The following is a 23,468-nucleotide window of genomic DNA, read 5'->3' on the forward strand; positions in this document are numbered from 1 at the left end:
TTTTTTTAATCCAAACAAAACATTTCACTTCAAAGTATTTAAAAAGTTTTTTCCAAAATAATAAAATTTATGTTTAAGGAAACTAGGTGCATGCAAGAATATTAAAATTTTATGTTTTGGAAAAAAAATTAATTATAAAATTTTAGTACATTTTGAGGTCTTGAAAACAAGAGGAAGAGGGTGTATGTGAAATAAGTGAGTGTTTGACAAAAAAAATTAAACATTGGAGACAACAACACAAAAAGGAATTTTGTAAAAGAGGTAAGTGCTTGAAAAAAAAAATAAACTTTGGAGGAAGGATAAGATAGGGGTGCATGTTAGGGAAGTATTTGGAAAAAAAATTGAACCTTGAAGGTAGGGGTTGATAAAGTTGAGAAATTAAAAATAAAAAAATGAAGGTATTTTGAAAAGAAAAAAAAAGTATAATGGAGGTGTTATTAATATAAAAAGGTGTGTATAATTATAAACCAATCAATAAAGTATTGGTAAGAGTAATATACTGGATTTAATTTTTTTTAAGAAAGGTTTTAGATTCGAGTTTTACATATAAAAACAAACATGATTAATATGAGAGATTTTACTAAAAGTTGTCAACTAAGTTATTAGTTATCAGCAAAGTAATAATAATAATGTGATATTTCATACTATTAATAATATGATTAAAAAATGTTTGAATGAGATAAAAATTTAGAAATAATATTAAGTATTCAATATATGAAAACATATTAATAAAAGTAATACTAATTTTTAAAATTATTTTATTTATGAAAAATAATAAATATGCTTTTATTAAAGAATAATAATGTATAAAAATACTAATCAAACCAATTTTTATAGATATTTAATAATAAATATTAGGTTTAAATATGATTTTGATTTCTTAAATACGAGATAAATTTGATTTTGATCTCATAAATTTAATTTTTTTTAAATCATGTAACAATTAAATTTATTCGATTATCATTAGTGATTTTGTCAAACAAAACTTACATATCACTTAATCTATCATATAAAATATACTCATATTAATGTCTGTTTTTACCGAGAAGGCTTCAAATTAAACTCAATTGATATTATACAATTGATTTCATTTGTCATTGTATATGATGTTATTTGTAGTTTTGTTATGTTAGACTAAAATATTTTTCTTAGTATAGGGACTAAAAAGTCTAAATTTAATTTGGAAAGATCAAAAATAAATTTAAACCAAATTTAAAAGTTTAAAAATATATTTAAGTGTAAATACTATATTGAAAAGTGTTGGTGAGACAAGCCAAATTTTTAAATAGTATTAACATGATTATATATAAAAAAAAATATTAGTAAAATTTTAGATATGATTATTTTTTTTCATAAATATCTATTTATTTATTTATTTGTGATTTGATATGGGAATTTTTAAGATAATTCACAATTCGGTTAGAACCTACCAAATTGGTTTGGAAAATTGCTTTAGAATATAAAATAGTTTTTATTATAGTTATCCATTTTGGATAGTAGAAGTGAATGACTGCTATTTTTTAAGTTTTATAATACAAACTATAAAATTTATACTAGACATATTAAATACTAAAAAAACATAGTAATGAAGTCAAAAAAGTGAAAAATGACGGTGAAATTAATAAAAAGAATAACAAGATAGATAAAAAATGAGTAATGAAAGAAGCTTCCATTAGAAGGGAAATATCCGAGACAATTTAATTAAACATTGGTGCAATTTCCATTTACAATTAATCGATGAAAGTATATACATGAAGAATACACATAATGAGTATGTATAAACTAAGGAAAAAACATATATGACGTATTTAATTGGTTGGTTAGTGATGTGATGTCTAACAAGGCTTTCCCACAATGCATTTAAGGCTTCCAGCAAAGCGAGTGAGTCTTCCCACATATGACCCTGGTTTGGCTGATATCATGTCCTTACGTGTGAATGGCCTGTTGTTTAGTGGAGCCCCACTTTGTACGAAAAATGCTCCATTCATGTACTCATCGTTGACTGAGCTCCATTGCCATGATTTCCACACTTGCTCTGGTGAGTACTCCCTCTTTGTTATCTTCACCAACACCAAATTATATGCATGTCAGTGTCATCATTTTCCATGCAAAACTAAGGATGCAAATGCAATGTATGTGTATGTATTAATGTATATAAAGTACCTCTTTAGCAAAAATGTTGTTAGGTGCTATGAATCGGTTGCCCTCACTAATTATGGTAGGGTTCTTGCTACCACCAATGGCATACATTTCCCAATGAGTGTAGTCGTTGTTAACCACATGGATAAAACCATATCTGCACCTTGGCATCCTTTGGATTAATCTCTTGCCGAAGTGGTTGAATGCCACTGTGATCTGCATTATCTTGTCAAGTGTATAGCTGTCACTGGCACCAAACAGCATCACCTGCATCATATATATAATATATATGTGAAAATGTAGGACTAAAATCATATATGGAGGAAGAGGAAGTGAAGTGAAATGAAATGAGTAAATTAATGACCTCATTGTGGTCTGTGAAGTGGCTGTTGGAGATTGTAATAGCAGTGGAACCCATGATGGCATCTATCAAACCATCTCTGCAGTTTCTCATGGAAACATGGTCAATCCAAACATTGCTGGAGCCAAAGATGGATATGCCATCACCATCACTCATAGTCCTAATACCATAGTGGGTCTCAGAATCTCTAATAAGTCCACCACTGCCAACCTGAATGTCAAAGATTTTGATTCCATGGATGATCACATTCTTCACAAACTGGATGGTGAATCCAGCCCCACCAGAAATGTACACATCAGCCCCTCTTCCATCAATCGTCTTGTCACCTGCCATTATCAGCTCCTGGCTCAGCCTAATGTTCATGCTATGAGAAAATGTGATCCACAAGGGTCCATTTCGTGTTACTGCATGCCTTAGGGTACCAGGAACAGGATTCACCAGGTCGTTGTCGTTTGGACTCGTTACCACATAGAATGGACCATTCTTTCCACCAATCGTTTTTCTGCCAAAACCTTGCACACAATCTGCAAGCTTCTTCCGGTTGTTTGCCCAATTAGGGTCACACCTCCAACACCTGTCAATTGGGTTTGTTGCCATACAGTCACCATTTCTGGCTTTTCCCCCCAAATTCCTTCTTCCATCGTTCTCACCGATTATCAGTCTGTTCTCTCAAACAAATACAAAATATTATCAGCAAGTGTTAGAAACATTCTTTAAAAAAAACATAAAATAACTGGACTTCTGCAGAGATATTAAGAAGGAAAATTGTCTTTGTCACTGGAATTTAAAGAGGATGTAATAATGTGTAGAAGACTTTTAATTCACATTCTAACTCAATTCTGAATCTGATATAGATAGATGCCACATAAAATATTCAAACATTCTACATGGCTCAAACACTTGACATAAAATATGTTTTTCTTCATGTCAAGTGTTAATATCTATCATAGTTCATATATCAAATATAATATTTTAACACTTCTAGCACCCATATTTTATGTTGAGTAAATGTTTATGTATAATCTAAATCGATATCATCCGCTGACAAACTTATTTATTGAACTGATAAAATGTTATTAATAACAAATCTTATCTATATATAATTTATTTATAATTGAAATTTTGGAGAAGGCAAAATCTGGAAACCCTAACAAAAAGCCTTATTCTATGACAGATAAAAAGAAACACATTATACAAACACCAATACCATGAATGAATATGTGAAGATTCTCATATGATCGATAGGCATTAATAGGAGAATTGATGATAAAACTCACTCGCTAACATTAGAAGTCAGGTTGCTGGTGAGTGCATATGGGTCAGGTGTGTAGGCTTCTTTGTTTTCTTCTTGTGCAACTTCTTCTCTATACTCCCAATATGCATCAAGCACTTCAGTTTGCTTCTTCCAGTACTCTTCATTCTCTTTGTCATTCGCATCCAAAGTTGGTATGATGGTTATGAAACAAATCAAAAGGTAGAAGTAACGCATTTTTATGCAGGTGGGGGGTCTTTATTATTATTTTGTATTTTTATTTATTTATTTTTTATTTTGTGTGTTTATGGCCAAGGGAAAGGTAACCTCAGCCAAATAAAAGGAAAAAGACTCCGATTATGATACAAGTACACAACTATAGATGTGTATACTTAAATATTGTCTAGGAAGCACTTTACATATATACTTATTTCTATTTGGGTAAATTTGAAGAGAAAAAATGGCTGGAATTACGGTCAGCCTTTGACATTGAACAGATTTAGGAAGAAAACTTGTGAAATTCAGTTTACCTGCATTTCTATTCATAGAAAATAATGCAATTAGATACATAATTTTCTTGTCATGGGTGGGTGGTTTTTGCTTTTGACCCTATAAAAATGATAGTGGATATTTCCAACCAAGCCGTGTTGCTATAATTAATATAGTTTGTTCTACCTTGAAATGTGGAAGCTCATATTAACCATTAGAGTTTAGCTTTTCAAATAGTATTGCAATGATATTCTTGAGAGTGTGATAGAGGTTATAACGTTTGCCTTGAAATAGATATTTATGGTTTTGCCATGCATGGATCTCTTATGGCGCTACGAGTAATAGGGGTAGCATTTTTATTAATTATGTGTAGAATTACAACGAAGTTATAAGATATTGTATATACTACTTTCACCTTACCACTAAATCAACTTTAGTAATTATTATCAAGGATAGCATTTGATGATTGAAAAAAGGTAGCCTAACACTTATTCTTATTTCTTACCCGCAAGTAATTAATTACAAACAACTATTATGTTTTTAGAGTGTTGATATTATTGTTTTAATGACAAGATAGTTTTTAAAGTGTTATTTTTTTGCGAATTTTTCTAAAAGAAATATTCGTAGAAACTTTTTGCGAATTTTCTTGCAATCATAATTTCACAAAAAAAAAATTACGAATTTATTTACAAAAAATAATTTACAGATATTTCTTACAATTTTTTTATGAAAAATAATTTACAAGAAATTTTTGCAAATTTTGCTACAATATTTTAATGATCATAGAAATTTTTTTTCATGGTAAAAATTTGCAGAAAATATTGTAAGAATTTTATTTTGTTTCTTGCAGATTTTCTTGCAAAAATAAATTTGTAAGTAATGTTTACTAAATGGTAGAAAAATTTCGCAGGTAATTTTTCCTGCGGATTTTCTTGCCAATTTTAATCCGCATGAAAAATCAAAAAGATATTTAAATTTATAAGTTTAATATTTAAAAAAAAACTTCAAGTCTCACATTGATTGAAAATAAAACAATCAAAAAGTATATAAGTTGGGGCAACACTTATCTTACAAGTTAATTTGTATGATTAAATGTTAGGCTTATAATCTATATAATCTTAGAGTTTAAAAGATTATGTATCAAATGTTGGAGGTGTAGAAACAAATATTTCGGATGAATTCATTGTGAGCATTTGAAAATTGAAGAATTATTGATAAAATTTATAGTAATTTTTTTAATTTTTTTTGTAAAAAATATTCCTGCAGAATTTCTTACAAACAAATTTGCAGGAAACTTTCCCGCGAATTTTTGTAGAAAACTTTCACAAAAACACATTATCACGAAGGTATTACTTGCAGATAAAATTTCTGTAGAAAAATTCGTAGTAATAATGTTTGCTATGGATTTTAATACAAAATTTGCAGAAAAATTCGTATGTAATAAGAGAAATTCTAGTAATGCTACTTGATATCGGATATGTTGACCGCTAAGCGCTTTGTGCATATTATACCAATGAATTTGCAAGTAATTATGGGGATATAATGAGTATAAATTAATTAATGAACTAAAATGTTATTTTCAACTTATTTTCTTGTTTAGATATAACAGAGGAGATTGAATAAATAAATTAAAAGTAAAAATCACACGGCTAGTGTTGTTTTGTGTCATTTTAAAAATGGTTTTTGTTCTTAAAAAAATATCAAATTTTGATTTCAATTCCAATAAAATTGAAATTTCTATTTAGTCTTTAATTATTATTATTATTATTATTGGTAAATAGTCACTTTCGTTCATGAGAGTAATGAGAGTTGTAATATTTATTAAAAAGAATAAATTTTTTATTTCTAAAATGTGAAATAAGTTTTTAAATTTAACAACTTGTTATCATTTTAGTTTTTAAGTACATATTAATATTACTATTTTGGCCACACGCGCGCACACATATATATATATATATTAATTTTAGAATAATGTGATGCGTTTTTAAATTTTTTTTATTTCTTTCAATTCAATAAATAATATGATAACTCTTAAATTTTATTTAGTTTTAGTTTTTTTTAACCTACAGCTGCTTCTTCATCCACTTTCACCTTCACCACATAGTCCACACTAACATTATAAAAAAAATATATCACTCAAATAATTATTAAAGATAGAAATGGAATTAAGGATGACAACACTAATCGATTTGTTTAGGCTTGACCTCCCAAAAATAGGTTGGACTAGATTGACTCTCCAGAAAAAATGGGCCATAAATCTTAGCTCACCAAAAAAAGGAAAAAAAAAAAGGAAAAAAAGGAAAAAAAAAAGAATTTTTTTATATATATTTATTTTAAGTTACTCTTCTAACACATTTTTTTTTCAATATCTAAAGGATTTACACAAATGGTGTAGCTAAATAATAAAAAAATTACATATAATAAAATAAATTAAAAGCACAACATATTTATTATATAATAAATTAAAAATTACACATAATAAATTTGAAGTGACTTAATTAAATTTTCATTAAAAATAATAAATTAACAAAAAGAAAAAGTTGGCGAGCTAACCCACCCCAACCTAGTGAACTGACGGGTTAAGTAGAGCGGACCAGACTGACTGACAGGTCAAAATACTTGACCCAACTCGTCAATTTTTAATGGGCTAGCAGGTCGGCCCACAGACTGTAACCCGTTTTATCACTCCTAAATGAAATTACATACGTACCAAATGTGTATTCTATCTACAATGAGTACATACTTATGAGTATATATATCGCATATGCAATGGGTACATACTTGACTATATATATTGAATACATACCAAAACCATTTACTGAAAGAAAATTGGGTGCTTAATTTGGATACTTGTAGATATTATTTGCATATATATGTAACCCAATGATAAATAGATATATCCTTTAGAGAAAAAAAAAACTATAAATATATTATCATTTATACATCCTTCTTCGTGTATGGTGAGAACAGGTGACCAATGATATAAGAAACCTTTTGTTCTTAACCTCCTTAATATGTACTGAGTGCTAAGTATAAATTATTCTAAATCAGTCATCATGTTGCTATTTTTTCCTTTGATAAACTAAATTTAGAAATGATTCTTTTTCAAAATATTGATTGATGAAAAAAAATTATGAGAATGAAACAGTGAAAATGTGATATATAGTGTTGGATGTTATAATATTGATTGATGAGCATTTACATGGTATAGTTTATTTTAGATTTTTTAGTTGCCCTTTTGAACAATTTAACTCTTTTTTATATTATAAATTATGCTTATTTGTGTTTTTTTTTTCATTTATAAAATTTAGTCATGTGTATGTATAATTTTATTTTTTTCATTCATGTATATTTTAATTTTAAGATTCACATTAACATACCCGTATCCAATAACTTTAAACAATCACCCAGACCGTACCCAATAACGACCCACATCCATGCAACATAGGTACCTAATATGTAAGGCAATAAATTTGTTACACGCTAAGTCATTGCCAATACTATATATGTTCTTGACTCTTCCTGTTGTATTCACTTAATCTGCTGCATCTGATATCTGACATCAACTGATCATGTTTGTCATGAAAGAAGCAATACACATGAACAAGTGAAACTTGAGTTCATAAATTTACTTTGTACACTAACAAAAAGGTTGGTTCCTTATCCGTGAGACAGTTGAGAAATTTTATTTACCATCAACCGGGTTGTGTAAAAATCATACACTACGTAAATATATATAGTATATGATACAACTCATTTCCCAACTTTTAAAGCATCCAAAATTTTCTAGTTCCAGATGAGCCAGCATTAGGCTGAAATATACCCTACGCGGCCTTCTAGGTAGTGTTGCTTATGTGGCCAAAATCCTATGTATATACGTTAAGCAACAGCATGGCACAACTATACCACCATCCAAATACAACAAAGGAAAAACTATTCTTGAGTGAGACAACGGGATATGCATGAGGAAGAATGTACAAAGGACTATGTATGTACATACTTAATTATAAGATACAAATTAGTAATGATTATATTATGATTATGATGCTTCCCAAATCTTATAGTCTTTTCCCTCAATAGCTAATGACCATTTCTGGGAGACACTAGGAGGTTCAAAATCTCCAGGTCCAATCTTCATAGCAACTTTTTCATCGATGATGGCTGCATAAACATCCTTTTCTGCTTTACTAATTTGAACCTGGGGCAAGAAAGTGGAAAAGGTTAGTGCTCCAACGATATAAACATTTGTAATACATTACATCAATTTGCCACTGAATAGACATCTAAAGAACATGTTATATTGTTATTTGTTAGATCAATTGGCTTTAAGTGTGATGAAATTGTCTAACAGATATATTAACCACAAGTGATGCACTAGAATAGGTGATTCATGAATATGAACTCCATTACTACACACTCTAATATTATGTTAGATTTGATCTCAAAACCAAGTAACTCTAGTTATCTAACATATATATAAGTTGTACCATAGAAATAGACATAGATGATGCGGGATTTCCAACATGATCAAGATAATCATAAAAGATATTGGCATGCATGCATATGGTATTAGTTTCCATATCACGCACCAAGAAAATATAAAGGTAAAATCTAAAATATACTTTTAGTCCCTAAAGATATCATGAAAGTCAATTTTAGTTCCTACATTTTAATAGAAATACATGCTTTAGTCTGTAACAAGCGACAAAAACTACATCATTTTTTTTATTAATAAATATCAGGATTAAAAATGTATTAAAATTTTATAGGGATTAAAACCACATTTTTAAATTGAGATAGCCAGATAGGTTCATACTGTGGAATGTCATCTATCATTTTACATTATGATTTTTGAGTAATTGGTTTCACTCTCTCAACCTATGTCGAGAACCAAAATTAATTTGCTTTTGCATGCTAAGAAAACAGTTTCTTCTTATTTGTCCATCCCAAAAAACATTTTTACAATACTAGATTTATTACACTGGACAATATTGTGATGCTTACTGTACTCCTGCAGTGGATCTTGTTCCTCTTCCTGATAGATATCAGAGATTCTATTTCAGTTTTATAGCGAGAGAAAATGTGGTCATAAAACACTGATGGGGTTCCTGGGTGAGTAAGAATGTAAGCATATCCTTGCATTTCTTCTCCACGAGGAAATCTCCAGTGACCCTGCAAGAGAAAATATTAAAGAAATCTATAAATCTGAAGAAATTCCGAGGAAAGTTCCTAATTTGAAACATCTAATTATACTAGTTGCATTCTTCTTAACAATATGCTAAGCAAATATTTTCTGTCTGAAATCATTGATAGATAATAAAAAATTTCAATAAAATTAAACCTAGAAAAAAATATGTATCAAGATATTTTTAGAAAGAGGAAGTTCAAACCTGGGTGGAACCAGTGTCATGATTCTCTATAAAGGTAACAGCACGAGATGGCCACCACCCAACAACTCCTGGAGGCTTTCCCTTCTCATCTGACAATCGCCAATATTCACATTTTTCTAATGCCTACATTGAGAAAGAATTTTACATTTCATCATTAAAGAAAAAATAGGAAAAGCAACCATGTTAAGACAAAATAAGAGGGTAATGTAAGGTTGCTTATATCAGTACAGTTGCATATATTTCTGATATAGCAAGAAGAGATGTCGACTAAATTTCATCAAATAATGAAACTAGTGTTAATTTCAAATTATGATCCAGTTTGTAAGAGGTACATGGAATATGAAAATTTGAACAAATGCTGTGAAAAAGATGTACCAGAGTTAATGCTTACAGAGTGGAGAATTCCTTTAGTGGTAACATCAAATGCACCAGCGGTACCATTAGTGGCACTGATCCAGTCAATTATCCTCTGCCTATGAGCATCTTGATTATGATCCGTTTCACCAGATGTATAACTGAGAGAATCCCAGAACTCTCCCACAGCAAAATAAGGTTCACTTGCATCTATGTATTCCTTTACATAACCACCCCAAAATCCTCTCACAAAGTCAAGCCTCCATCCATCATACCCAACTTCTTTCCTGAGGGCCACATAGTATTAGAAAAGTATACAACTATGTAAGACACTATATTAGTTATTATCACACCATAAAGAGTCTGATTAGGTAAATTTTTTCAGAAGTATTTTTAGGAAAGAAAAATACGAAGAAAAATTATAATAAACTTCTTCATAAGTTAAAATTGCCTTACACATAAGCTAAATTATAGAAGCTTTCTTCTTTAACATCTTCAAAATCTTTTACTTAATGTATAAGCTAATTTTAACTTATAGAGAAGCTTAATTTGATTTTCGTTCTTATTTTTTTCCTCGTATAAGTGTTTCTAGAGAAATTTATCCAAAATGACGAAAAGCATATGAGAATTCCTTGTAATGAAACTTTCCATTTCTGTCACTCACGTGTTCAATAAAGCACAAAGTACCCCGATCTCCCCCATAGCAAACCAGGTAAGATACAGTGGTTTTACATAAAATGAGTTTTTGACAAAGAATATACGTCTAGCCCAAAACACTTGTTAAATTTTGTCTGACATCTCCTGAACAGATAAGCTATAGCCGACACAAACTAGGGGCTGGCATCCTGTACTACCAGGAGATGTCAAAGTCAAAGACAATTACACAAATGGGTGATGATAAGAAACCAGCTTAGCCAATCTGCTATAACTAGAGCATGATCTAGCATCAAGACGTCAATTTACACTTACAAACTCTTTACTTGAAACATGGATATTTGTAATAACTAATAAGTTTAAGCCCCATTGTGGTAGTTACCAAGTCATGCACAACTAACAGCTGGAATTAGTCTAACCTCAAACGTGAAATTTTACAAAAAAATTAGAAGATGGTTAACCTCAATTCTCTATGACAGAATCTCTAAGCTATCCAGCATAACAAATCTTGTTAACAAAACCATTACTCCCAATATCACATGATTAGAATCTATGATCTACTCACAAACCTATTGGGTGCATTATTGTCCAACAAACACTTTTTTGTTAAAACTTAAAAGTAAGCTAAAGAAAATTTGGGTCTAAAAATATCAACCTCAACCAGCATAACCATTCTTTGAGATCCTCTCTCACAAATTCCTGTGAATGATCAATGTTTGGAGCAGCATGAAAATTATCTCCACTACTCTTGTTGCCCTTACCCTGTATGTTAGAAAGGATATTCAATATTTTTTCAGGTTCACCCAGAAAGTAACACATCGTAGTGTTAAAATAATCAATGAAACATAATGGAAATGCATTAAACTTAAACCTCTAACGGAAACTAGCTATGTTATATAAAATGTAGAGAACCTTCTTATCTATCTTATTCTGTTTTAGGATTAGAACAAGGAAACAGAACAAATATCCAAAACCTTCACCAACAAACCTGAAAATGTGGATCATCACCAACAACTGCACTATCATCCCAGTTAAGACGGCCTCCAAATATGTTCCAAACACCATTCTTATTCTGATAATGAGCACAGCGGTGATTTAAAACTGCATCTCCTAGAACTTTGATCCCAACTTCATGAAATGTTTTCACCAAATCTTTCAGTTCATAAATGTTTCCGTATCTGATATTTATATTCAAAAACAGAAGTGTTACAATTCATACGAGCAAGTTTTTTTCATTACGATGGTATGACAGTTATCTATTCTGTGAGAACAAGTTTTTTCTTTCTCATGTATTATATAAACCAGCAGCTGGAAATGTGCTGCGTGCTACACAAGTTAATTAGTGATCATAATACTTGAATCTGAATGATTTTCATGTTATTGAATTGATGGATACAATAAAATAAATAGGCATAAAACATAATCAATCCCTAAAGTTTAGGGATTTAGATAAAACTGACTAAGGAAACTAAACTAGAAATTAGGAGAGGATAAACTAGTATATTTAAACTATATCTTATAGAATTATCTTAACACTCGTTACACTCCCCCTCAAGCTGGAGCATATATATCATATGCATCTAGCTTGTTACATATATATGTTATCCTAGGACCTCGTAAAGATTTAGTAAAGATATCTGCAAGTTGATCCTTGGAGCAAACTGAGGAGGTCTTGATGATACCGGAGAGGATCTTTTCTCTGATGAAATGGCAGTCAACCTCAATATGCTTTGTTCTCTCATGAAAAACTGGATTAGAGGAGAGGTATAAAGCTGATTGGTTATCACAAACTAGTTCCATATGACCAACCTTGCAAAACTGCAACTCTTGAATTAAGAATTTTAGCCACAAGAGCTCACATGTGGTGTGAGCCATAGCACGGTATTCTGCTTCTGTACTTCATCGTGCAACAACACTTTGCTTTTTACTCTTCCATGAGACAAGATTACTACCCATGAAGACACAATAGCCTGATGTTGATCGTCTATCACTTGCATCACCTGCCAAATCTGCATCTGAATATCCAACAATGTCTGTATGTCCTCTATCATTGTAAACAAGTCCTTTTCCTGGAGATCTTTTGATGTATCTAAGGATTCGAACAACTGCAAGCCAATGACTCACAAGGAGAGTTAAGAAACTGACTTACAACACTCACAGGAAAAGATATATCAGGTCTGGTCATGGTGAGATAATTCAATTTTTCCACTAATCTCCGATATCTTCCTGGGTCAGGATAAGGCTCCCCCTATTAGGCATAAGCTTCACATTGGGATCCATGGGAGTGTCAACTGGCTTACAATCTGTAAGTCCGGTCTCTTCTAGAATATCAAGGGCATATTTTCTCTGAGAAATAGCAATACCGGACTTTGACTGAGCGACCTCAATACCAAGGAAATAACGTAGGGGACCTAAATCCTTAGTTTGAAAGTGTTTAAATAAATGTTGCTTCAAAGACTTGATGCCCTCCTGATCATCACCTGTAATAACAATATCATCTACATAAACAACAAGATAGATAAATCTATGTGTCGATGAGCGTCTAAAGAAGACAGAGTGGTCTGCCTCGTAGCGGATCATTCCAAATTCCTGTATAACTTTGCTAAACCGACCAAACCAAGCACGAGGTGATTGTTTGAGGCCATACAAGGACTTTTGTAATTTACATACAAGACCAGACCCCCCTTGAGCAACAAACCCAGGAGGTTGATCCATATAAATCTCCTCCTTCAAATCACCATGTAAGAAGGTATTTTTGATGTCTAATTGAAACAAAGGCCGATGCCTCATAGCAGCCATGGCTAGGAAGAGACGAACTGAGGCCATCTTCACAACTGGAGAGAAAGTGTCGCTGTAATCCAAACCATATACTTGCGTGTATCCTTTAGCCATAAGACGAGCTTTCAATCTATCCACTTGTCCATCAGGGCCCAGTTTAACATTAAATACCCACCGACAACCAACAACGGATTTTCCAGGTGGAGTTGGGACAAGTACCCAAGTGTGGTTGGAGTCTAAAGCTGTCATCTCATCAATCATTGCTTGTCGCCATCCTGGATGGGTTAAGGCCTCCTGTACAATCTTGGGAATGGTAAAAAAGAAAATAGCAGAGACAAAAGCATAATAGGTAGGAGACAAACGATGATATGAAAGAAAGTTATAAATAGGATGAGGATTACAAGTAGAACGACTACCTTTACGAAGAGCAATGGGCAAGTCAACTGAGGTAGGTGGGGCCGTAGTAGGTGAGGAGACTGAAGCAGGAGTAGAATCACATGGCTCAATTGTAGAATCATTGGGAGAAACAACAGTATGTGATCGACGCTCATATGTTATCCCAAATCGGTGTAGAGGATTGTCAGACCCTGGTAGTGTGGGAGGATCTGGTGTCTCTAAAGTAGAAGGTGTGGTAGGAGGCATACTATGATCAAAATGAGGAATAAGCAATACCTGAGAGAGGAAATCTGAGTCAACCGGAGAGACATCTGTGGCAATAAAATATGGTGTATCTTCAAAGAAAGTGACATCTGCACTTGTGTAAAATCGATGTGTAGCAGGGGAGTAACAACGGTACCCCTTTTGGACACGAGAGTATCCTAAGAACACACATTTGATGGCCCGAGCAGACAACTTATCACGTCCTGAGAAAAGATCATGGACAAAACAAGTACAACCAAAGACACGAGGATGAACAGAGTAAAGGGGATCCAATGAGTATAATAGGGAATGAGGTACTTGATCATTCAAGACAGACGATGACATTCGATTTATTAGATACCCTGCAGTGAGGATAGCATCGCCCCACAACTTTGGGGGTGCATTGGCATTCAATAAAAGAGTACGAGCAGTGTCCACAATATGTCTATGTTTTCGCTCAGCTACACCATTTTGTTGAGGTGTATGAGGGCAACTAGATTGATGTAGAATGCCATGAGAAGCCATAAATGATTTGAAGCAATCTGAAAAATATTCTTTAGCATTATCGCTTCGTAAAATCCGAATTACTTTGCCAAATTGAGTTTTGATCTCCGAATAGAAACATAGGAAAATATTGAATAACTCAGAACGATTTTTCATCAAAAATATCCAAGTACATCTAGAAAAATCATCAATAAAGGTGACGTAATACTTATGCCCCAAAAGAGAAGGAACACGACTAGGACCCCAAACATCAGAATGAATAACATCAAAAGGAGATATAGCTCTACTATTAACTATATTAGGAAAAGAAGCTCTAACATGCTTTCCTAATTGACACGACTCACACTCTAAAGACTCTAACCGTGAGAGATGAGGTACCATTTTCTTTAATTTATTCAAGCTTGGATGACCCAGGCGACGGTGGATTAAACTAGGAGACTCAATAGATGCACATATGGTAGAGGTAGAAGGCTGAAGGTAGTAGAGACATGTGATTCAGATCCAGCTCCAATCGTCTGTCCCGTACTCCGGTCCTGTATCAAGAAAGAATCAGAAGTGAAGGTTATGACACAATTTAGTGACCGAGTCAACTTACTTATAGAAATCAAATTAAAGGGACATCCAGGAACTAGTAAAACAGATTTTAATGGTAGTGATGGAAGAGGTGATATTTGACCAATACCAATGGCTTGGACTTTTGACCCATCTGCAAGAGTGATATGATGTGGAGTTTTAGGTGATGATAGGTTACGGAAAAGGGAGACATTACCAGTTAGGTGATCAGAAGCACCGGAGTCCAAAACCCAAGGTCCAATAGACGTAGAATGAGAGAGACAGACCGTAGAATTACCAGTATGAGCAACAGTGATGGAGGAAGGGGCCTGTTTAGTCGCCTTTAGTTGAAGATACTCTTTGTAATCATCGGCAGATAATGTGATTGGATGATTACTCTTGGGTTCAATCTTGACTTCTAGAGCCGAAGTCGGAGATTGAGCCACTTTAGCTATCTTGCTCGGAAAGCCATGCAAGGAATAACACTTGTCTCGTGTATGCCCATCTCTTTGGCAGTAGGTACAATGGAGGTTTCCTCTACCCCCTTTACCACGAACACGACCTCGACCACGCCCTCGACTTCCATGGTCAGTTGAACTAGGGATAAAAGCAGAGGGTGTGCCATTCTTGGAAATCTCTGCCATGAAGAGAAAAAGGAGAAGAACAGCAACAAAAAAACACCTCCAAACAGTCTCGAAATTTCGTGGCAGCACCCAAACAACCACGAAATTCCAAGCAGCAACCAAACAATCACCTACAGTGTGACCCACTACCTAAAAAGGGTCAAAAACAAGAAGAGGGAGGGCCGGCGAGTCCAACGGTGCAAACGGCGTCGCAAACGGAGGCCTGGAGGGCGGCGCGTGAACCCCACGCGCCGGCGAGCTTTTCTGACAAAAACCGCACGTTTGAGCGCGTGAGACACCGGTCTGGAGGCGGCTCACAATAGAAAGGCCGATCGGCGACCTATGAACACTCAGGCGGCATCAACTCCGACAACCGCTAACAAAATTCGAAAAAAAAACCCTAGATGCCTTGGTGGCGGCTGGGTTAGGGTTTCCAAACCAGGACCAGAATGCTCTAGTACCAACTTGAATCTGAATGATTTTCATGTTATTGAATTGATGGATACAATAAAATAAATAGGCATAAAACATAATCAATCCCTAAAGTTTAGGGATTTAGATAAAACTGACTAAGGAAACTAAACTAGAAATTAGGAGAGGATAAACTAGTATATCTAAACTATATCTTATAGAATTATCTTAACACTTGTTACAATAATATTTGAAATTCAAGCATATGACATATCTAAGAACTGTTTAACATGAGCAATTTGCCTAAGACTGAACCTTCTATCAAAGTATTAAGAGAAGATTCACGTTAACAACAGTAAAAGTAGACTGCTTCTAATGAATATAGTACCTGGAACTTAAATTATATAAATCCTTAGGCATGTATCCTTCAGGTGAAACAGACTCTGTAGGTGGTGGTAACCAGACCACAGTGAATCCAAGTGATGCTAGTTCTGAAGCTATCTCTTTAAGCTCCATGTACCATCTTCCGGATTTATGAGAGTCCCAGTTAAACCCTTGGCACAAAATTTCATATCCTGTACCTGTCCCTGAGCATATTTTTGGATCCAGGGACAGTGTATCTGATTCCACTGAAGTCGCTGGTACCACAGTAGTTGTTGCCTGAGTTTCCGCCATAGTTGTCTCAGGTTCCACAATAGTTGTTACCTGAGGTTCCACCATAGCAGTCTCAGGTTCCACAAAAGTTGCTACAGGTTCTGCAATAGTTGCCTCTGAGAAAATTGGAATGGAGCTTCTGAACATATTATAGGCTTCAGCAGCTAGTCTTTCAATTTCCTGAAAAATGCTTTGTTGTTCTTTTTTGGATTTTGTCTTTTGACTCTTCTCAGAGGAATTGTCTGTGATCAAATTTCTTATGTCATTGGCTATTGTATCAGCAAATGCAAAGAAAGAAGTATCTTGACTAGCCTCTTTAATCACTTCCCTCTGCACACCTGCTGACTGATCCTTTATGTTGCCAACATTAAGTAAGCCATTAGGACTTGAAAGGGGGATATAAAAGTCATTTCCCATGTACTTGAACCAAGTATTTTCATTTTGCTTAAGAACAAAAACAAATCCTGAAAATCCTTCTTCTAAGGTGATTAGTGCTGAAGATCCTTTTCCACCATCTCTTGGCTATAAAAAACAGGATGAACAAGTAAATATATCTTAAAACACAAAGAAAGACATTAACTACAATACTATGCCTCTATCCTTACCAAAAGAAGTTAACCAAACTTGTAGTTCTCACCCAAAAGAGAGAGAGAAGGGGAAGAACATGTATAAAACTCTTAGAAGAAGAATTGTTGATTGAATACCATGCATTCATTCATAACCTAAAATTCTAAATGTATTGATGAAGACATAAAAGCCATCAATATTTGTAAAAGAATATGTAGTAAAATAAAAGAGAGGGAAGAGGATGCACAGGACCTGGTTGTTAGTAAATAGTAAGCATGAAGAACACTTAATAGCTTAAATTTAAGTTGCAAAAACGAAAAACATATTTGTCAGTTCTGTACCCGTAATTGAGTTCTCAAAGCCCTGCCTTTAAATGATACCGTGCCTGGTGGATGAGGAGGAGGTGGAACTTCCCACTTTTTTGAATCATCCCTACAAACTCCCCAGTGAAGGACAGCATCCCCAGGTAGATCAGTTTCAAAATGTATGAGGTCCTTAACTTGCCCAGACTCGAAGCATTTTTTGGTGGAGACACTGATAGAGTTCTTAACTGAAACCTTCTTTGTTACAGACACTTCTTCATAGAAACGTTCTGGTTGATTATTTTCTTTTTCTGGAACTCTGGATTCACTTCTTTCATCTCTGTCAGCTCTTGACTTGAAGAACATCTCAGATATCTGCCCCAAATTCCCTATGATTGAAGAAATAGTATCACAAATATTGGACTGTGTATCATGAGAAGAGAATGGTTTATTCGACACTCCTAGAGCATTAAGAAGAGAAACTAGACTTTTTATAGAAGCAAATAAATCACTGTATAATGATTTGAAAAACCTGGCCATAAATCAAAGCCCCTTTTAGGTCCAATTATATTAGTATCTGAATTCGCCTTAAGGTTGTTGATCAAAGAAACCTTGAAATCTCTTCCTTTGTTTTTATACCAAGTTCCATTCTCCTCATCCTGAATCAACAACAGGACCACCCAAATTGGGAAGCAGAGAGAAATGACAAAAGGGAAGAACAAGGTTCAGTCAAAAGGTCTTAGAATCAATGCCTTCTTTTCAAGCATTCTCAACTGCTAATTGTTAGAAATAAACCTTGAGAACAAAATTAACCGCTGAAATTCCATTGTTGTCTTTAAGATCAATCCTGACTTCTTGAAGCGTATCTCCTTCAGCTGACAAGGATGAATTCTTCAAAGGGGTCTCTATTGCATATTCCTGAAATATTATTCACTTCCAACTCAAACTTTCTGCATGGCAATATGAACATGTTCTATGTGATCATGATAAGTCAAAAAGCCGTTGTCTACCTTTACAGGAACAGAGCCAGGGGGTATCATATCACAAGGAGGTTCATCCCATTCCCTAGAGAATCAAGCTTACATCATCATTATAGAACAAACCAAATTTCATCACTAATAAAGATTTGTTGGCTCTTAAATAACATCAAATCAACTAATGTATAAGAATAACAAGGCATCTCAAAATCAAAAACAGAGAATTCAAGCATGTCGTTTAACAAGGATGTACCTTCCAACATCATTAACATAGGTAACTCCCCAGTGAAGAATCCATTTTCCGGGTATATTGCAACTCACGGTAAGCTCCCGATCCCTCAAATCCTTTCCGGGATCTAATCTCACAAAAATCTTTCCCTCCACCTAAAATATCCCATCACCAACAACCTCATCAATACCAAACACCGAAACATGTTCAATTACGTAAAGACATAGCAAAAGTAAAATCAAAACACCCTTTATTGCCTTTCATGCATGGTGATTTCCTTTTTAACCCCTCCCCCAAAATAAACCCTTTATTGCATGGTGATTTCCTTTATTGCCTTTTACATTCTCAGAAAAATAAACCCTACAAAAACAAAATCTACGATACCCGACAACTTCTTTGTTCCAAACATTTTCCTAAAAATACAAAAATCAAAACTTTTTTCCCTTTTGGGTATTCCCCAACACTTTCTCACGAAACCAAACATCTCCCTTTCTGTATATAAATATATTTTTGCATGAACTTAAGGTATCCTCTGCATTGAGATCCATTTAAGAGGTTCAACTCATATACATAGAATTGGAAATTGGCCCCAAACCACATGCTTAAATGACATGATCATCTACCACCCAATCAAACCATATTGTTACACATCTACCTATGCATGCACATATATATATAATGGGAAGAGAAAGTTGAGACCATTTGGGTTCGGTTGATTTGGAAAGTGTTGGTGATGGTTTGAGGGCATTGAAGGGAGTGGAGGATGGGTGTGTCCGCAAGGGAAGCTTCAAGTGCGGGAGAGAGGGTCCTACGAGGTTGGTGGGAAACGAAGGAGGCATCATTAAGGTTGGAAGAACAAGTGAGAAAGAAGGGTCTGAAGGGGATTGGTTTGTGGCGGTGAAATGGAGATTCTCTTCGGCAAAGAGGGAAGAGAGACTCTAATGCAACGCTGGTGGACATGGCATGCAAATGGGAACAAGTTGTGAAATGTTTGGCTTCGTTCCAACTAACTTATAAAGAGTGGACTAAAATGTCATTTTCAATGTCTTCTCCGCACGATTGGATGAGTTTCCATTTCCAAAACAAGATACATAGATATCCCAGAATGTTTAGTAACTACAACTATATTTATTGGAGTATATATTCTCTTCCGGATCTTAGTATTTCTGAAGGGCTTAAATTTCTTTACAAATAAATCTTTGAGGATTCAGATAATTTAATTCTGTTGTTGTTAGGTAATTTTTCTATCGGATAACAAGCCAATATCGTCTCTCATTATTAAAGTTTAACCGAAAGATTCATAAATACTGTAGAAGTACATTTTTTGTTCTATTCCTAGACCTTTTTTATTCTTGTTTATTGTAAAATACATTAAAAAAAAAAAATAGGTACAATTCTTTAGTTATGATGATTGTTGTTCTCTAATCAAAATTAAAGTTTTACTTTAATATTATACATTTGCATTTAATATAATATACATTTATATATATTATTAATTAAAACTTTAATTTTAATTAAAGAATATTAATCGCATCTAAAAAATTGTATCTAAATTTTTTATTAAAAAATTAAATTAATTGTTAATTAAACACATCTATATAATTTTTTATACAAAGGTCCTATATAAAGGAATAAATTAAGCATTATTAAAAGTATGAAAGAACACAAAAAATCTAATTAAGCTTAATTTAATAAAATAAATAGAAAATATATTTTTGTTAAATTAGTTATGCTTCAATATTTTTGGATTGGATCTCATTTTCGCACGGGGGACAAATCGACAGATTTGAACTACAATGGACTCACAAGGCCCATTCTTACGTGCGCGAGCCCACCACCCATTGTTTGCCTCTTTAGGAATGTAAGGAGCACTTTGATATATAAAGGTTCTACATTTGAGTGGTTCAAGCAATGTGAGACTTTTTTCTTTTGAAATGTCATATATGTGCAACAAACCAAAGGATACAAAGATTGTAGTTTGTTGTTGTTTTGGATGGGTTTAGGAGGTCTTTTGTTTATGTCTTAATAATTTCAAACACCAAAAAAAAATAGCAAGTGAATTTAAAAGGAGACATTGTTCTTTTAGGCTGGTTTGTTGGTGATGAGATTTGAACAAGATTACAGAGGTCGTACATACAATATCTTTCAAGGGTTGCACTAACCCCAAACCTATTTCAAACACAATCACTAAGCCGAACACAGCCAGTTACAAACAAGGAGGGAAGTCAAGCCAATAAGGCAGTGACACATCCAATATAATTTTTTTGTGATAATTTTTAGCTAATTATTAAGATGTGAAGCCTTTGTCCAACCTTTTTATGGTCCAATTTTGGCTAAGTCTTAGGATATGAAATCTCTCCTTTTTGGAATGCTTTAAGATAGTTGTTTGTTTTTTTAATGACTATAGTAAATAAAACTTTATAGTTATTATGTGATTTACTCTCATTTAAAACTTTAACTTCATGAAATTATTATGTGAATATATTTTTTTTCTTATTGATAAGTGGTTCAAAGTTTGTTAAAAGTTAGATGATTACATTTGAATACATTCTACATTGTTTATGTTGTTTTAATTTCAATCATACCACTATGTGAAATTGTGTAAATGTTGTTGTCTAATAATTTTATATGGATATTTGACTCTAGAGAATCCTTCCATGTTAATCCCTTTAATGAATTTTACTTATCATACTAAAAAGATACCATGTCACAAGTAAAATTATCGACATTAATTAGTAACTTTGATGATTCAAAATGGAAACAAGCTTGTATTGAAGGAGGCAAGACATATTCCAAACATGTGTTTGAACCTTATTTCATCAACAAAATATGTTGTTAAATCTCATTCAAAATTAACACTAAAAATTTTGTGTAATTATATGTCAAATAGATATATACTTACATATATTGTATCTATAATGACACTTTTTATTTGTCACTATAAGTAACATTTCTTGTAATGTTAGATGGACTCAATATAAGTAGTCTATTTTAGTGAGCTCACACTAGTACAAAAATCACTTTTAAAATTGAGATTTTAAAATCGGTCATAAGGTAACTGATTTTAAAAGTGACGCGGTGACAATTTTGTAAATAATGACATTACTTTTTAAATCAACTACCTTATGACCGATTTTAAAAGGTCTCTGATGCCACTTTTAAAATCGACTCTTAAATAGCCGATTTTAAAAGTGCTACTTTTAACATCGGCTATCTAAGACCGATTTTGTATGTAGTTTTCAAAATCGGTTCTTAAATAACCGATTTTAAAAGTTCTACTTTTAACATCGGCTATCTAAGAACCGATTTTGTATGTAATTTTTAAAATCGGCTCTTCAATAGCCGATTTTAAAAACTACATACAAAATCGATTCATGAATAGCCGATGTTAAAAATGTCTGAACTTAGTATTTCTCCTTTCCCCTCCATTCTCTTTGATCTTTGGCTCCATTCTCTTTCATTTATCCCTTCATTCTTTTCTTTACTCTCTTGGGCTCTCATCTAAACTCTCTAACTTCTCATTTTCTTTACATGACTACAATATCAAGGTAACATTCTCTTTTCATGTCTCTAGTTTCGTTGTTGCTGGGCAAAATTTGAATCTGGAACGGGCCGTTCTGCAAGCAAAATGGTCTGTTCTGCATGTAGAACGGGCCGTTCTAGGCCCGTTCCAGACTATAGTTTTAGGCATTTTTCAGATCCTAGAACGGTCCGTTCCAAGTTGGGCACCTTTATAATTTATTTTTTGACTCACCATTGCTTTATATAGACAAATTAGGTACTCAAATTAGAAAATTAGACACCTTGTATGTATGTGTTATATATTTGTATTTTATTAATAATTTGTGATATAATTAATGTCTACTTAGTAATTTAGTGTTTAGAAAAATTAGGTGCTTTATTTGATTTTTATAAATTACTATGATGTTATATTTATGCACATATTGAGTCCCATTTGAAATTTAATACAAATGATTAAAATAGTGAGATTAACATTCATGGTCTATGTTTTTTTTATGAAGAACATAAGTTATGGATAAAAGTTGGTTATTAAATCGAAGTTGGATACATGCATTACGTATAAGTGATCAATATGAGACTGGAGTATAATATTTTATTGAATATGTAATACGAAATGCTAATGATGATATGAATAGAAGGTTTTTTTGTCCTTGTGTTAATTGTTGTAATGCGACTCGCCTAGAACTTGATGTTATAAGAGAACATCTTTTTTGTGATGGATTTCTTAAGAAGTATACATGTTGGATATGGCATGGTGAAAATGTTGACATTCAAAGTGTATCAGTCGAAACTCAAACTCAAACATTTACACAAGATATAGATATGGATGATCGGTTAGAGGAGATGCTTCATGATGTGGGTCTAGAATCATTCAAGCATGCACATATGTACGAAACTATGTGCAACGATTTGGAGAAGCCGTTGTATCCAAATTGTACAAAATTCACAAGACTTTCAGCGATATTAAGATTGTTCAATTTGAAGGCAAGAAATGGATGGAGTGATAAAAGCTTCACAGAATTGTTAGAGCTACTGAAAGAAATGCTTCCAGAGGGTAACACATTGCCTAAT

At 33.2% G+C, this 23,468-nt stretch overlaps 2 protein-coding genes across 4 annotated transcripts; both read right to left on the reverse strand.

Moving 5' to 3' along the window:
* Window positions 1-1,650: 1,650 nt before the first annotated feature.
* On the reverse strand, window positions 1,651-4,148 carry LOC109801190 (pectate lyase). The gene is made up of 4 exons (XM_020362198.3): window positions 3,778-4,148; window positions 2,504-3,161; window positions 2,164-2,406; window positions 1,651-2,060 (listed from the first exon to the last, which is right to left on the reverse strand). Exons 1-4 carry the CDS (start codon window positions 3,987-3,989, stop codon window positions 1,836-1,838), a joined length of 1,338 nt encoding a protein of 445 aa, XP_020217787.1. The 5' UTR covers window positions 3,990-4,148; the 3' UTR covers window positions 1,651-1,835.
* Window positions 4,149-7,901: 3,753 nt separating this feature from the next.
* On the reverse strand, window positions 7,902-20,067 carry LOC109801576 (alpha-amylase 3, chloroplastic). 3 transcript variants are annotated; one of them, XM_020362685.3, is made up of 13 exons: window positions 19,575-20,049; window positions 18,900-19,030; window positions 18,680-18,734; window positions 18,465-18,587; window positions 18,202-18,328; window positions 17,709-18,058; window positions 16,535-17,322; window positions 11,628-11,817; window positions 11,295-11,401; window positions 10,023-10,272; window positions 9,632-9,754; window positions 9,246-9,413; window positions 7,902-8,439 (listed from the first exon to the last, which is right to left on the reverse strand). In XM_020362685.3, the coding sequence occupies exons 1-13, from the start codon at window positions 19,833-19,835 to the stop codon at window positions 8,281-8,283; spliced, it is 2,832 nt and encodes a 943-aa protein (XP_020218274.1). In that variant the 5' UTR covers window positions 19,836-20,049; the 3' UTR covers window positions 7,902-8,280. The 3 variants fall into 3 exon arrangements, 2 of the variants coding, with proteins under 2 accessions (XP_020218274.1, XP_029127408.1); XM_029271575.2 differs by lacking the exon at window positions 19,575-20,049 and having other exon boundaries at window positions 18,680-18,747; window positions 18,900-19,004; XR_002240027.3 differs by lacking the exon at window positions 7,902-8,439 and having other exon boundaries at window positions 9,275-9,413; window positions 10,007-10,272; window positions 19,575-20,067.
* Between the last annotated feature and the right edge of the window lie 3,401 nt (window positions 20,068-23,468).

The sequence above is a fragment of the Cajanus cajan genome, chromosome 11 (genome assembly GCF_000230855.2).
Source record: "Cajanus cajan strain Asha chromosome 11, NIPB_CcT2T_4, whole genome shotgun sequence".
NCBI classification, from domain to species: domain Eukaryota; kingdom Viridiplantae; phylum Streptophyta; class Magnoliopsida; order Fabales; family Fabaceae; genus Cajanus; species Cajanus cajan.

Coding starts and splice junctions, on each gene's coding strand:
- LOC109801190 (XM_020362198.3), bottom strand. CDS start 3,989: ATGCGTTACTTCTACCTTTTGATTTGTTTCATAACCATCATACCAACT. Junction 3,162..3,777: donor CTGACTTCTAATGTTAGCGA/GTGAGTTTTATC, acceptor TTGAGAGAACAG/ACTGATAATCGGTGAGAACG. Junction 2,407..2,503: donor ACTTCACAGACCACAATGAG/GTCATTAATTTA, acceptor TATATGATGCAG/GTGATGCTGTTTGGTGCCAG.
- LOC109801576 (XM_020362685.3), bottom strand. CDS start 19,835: ATGTCCACCAGCGTTGCATTAGAGTCTCTCTTCCCTCTTTGCCGAAGA. Junction 11,402..11,627: donor GTGATGATCCACATTTTCAG/GTTTGTTGGTGA, acceptor TCTAACATACAG/GGTAAGGGCAACAAGAGTAG. Junction 8,440..9,245: donor AGATCCACTGCAGGAGTACA/GTAAGCATCACA, acceptor TTCTTGCCCCAG/GTTCAAATTAGTAAAGCAGA.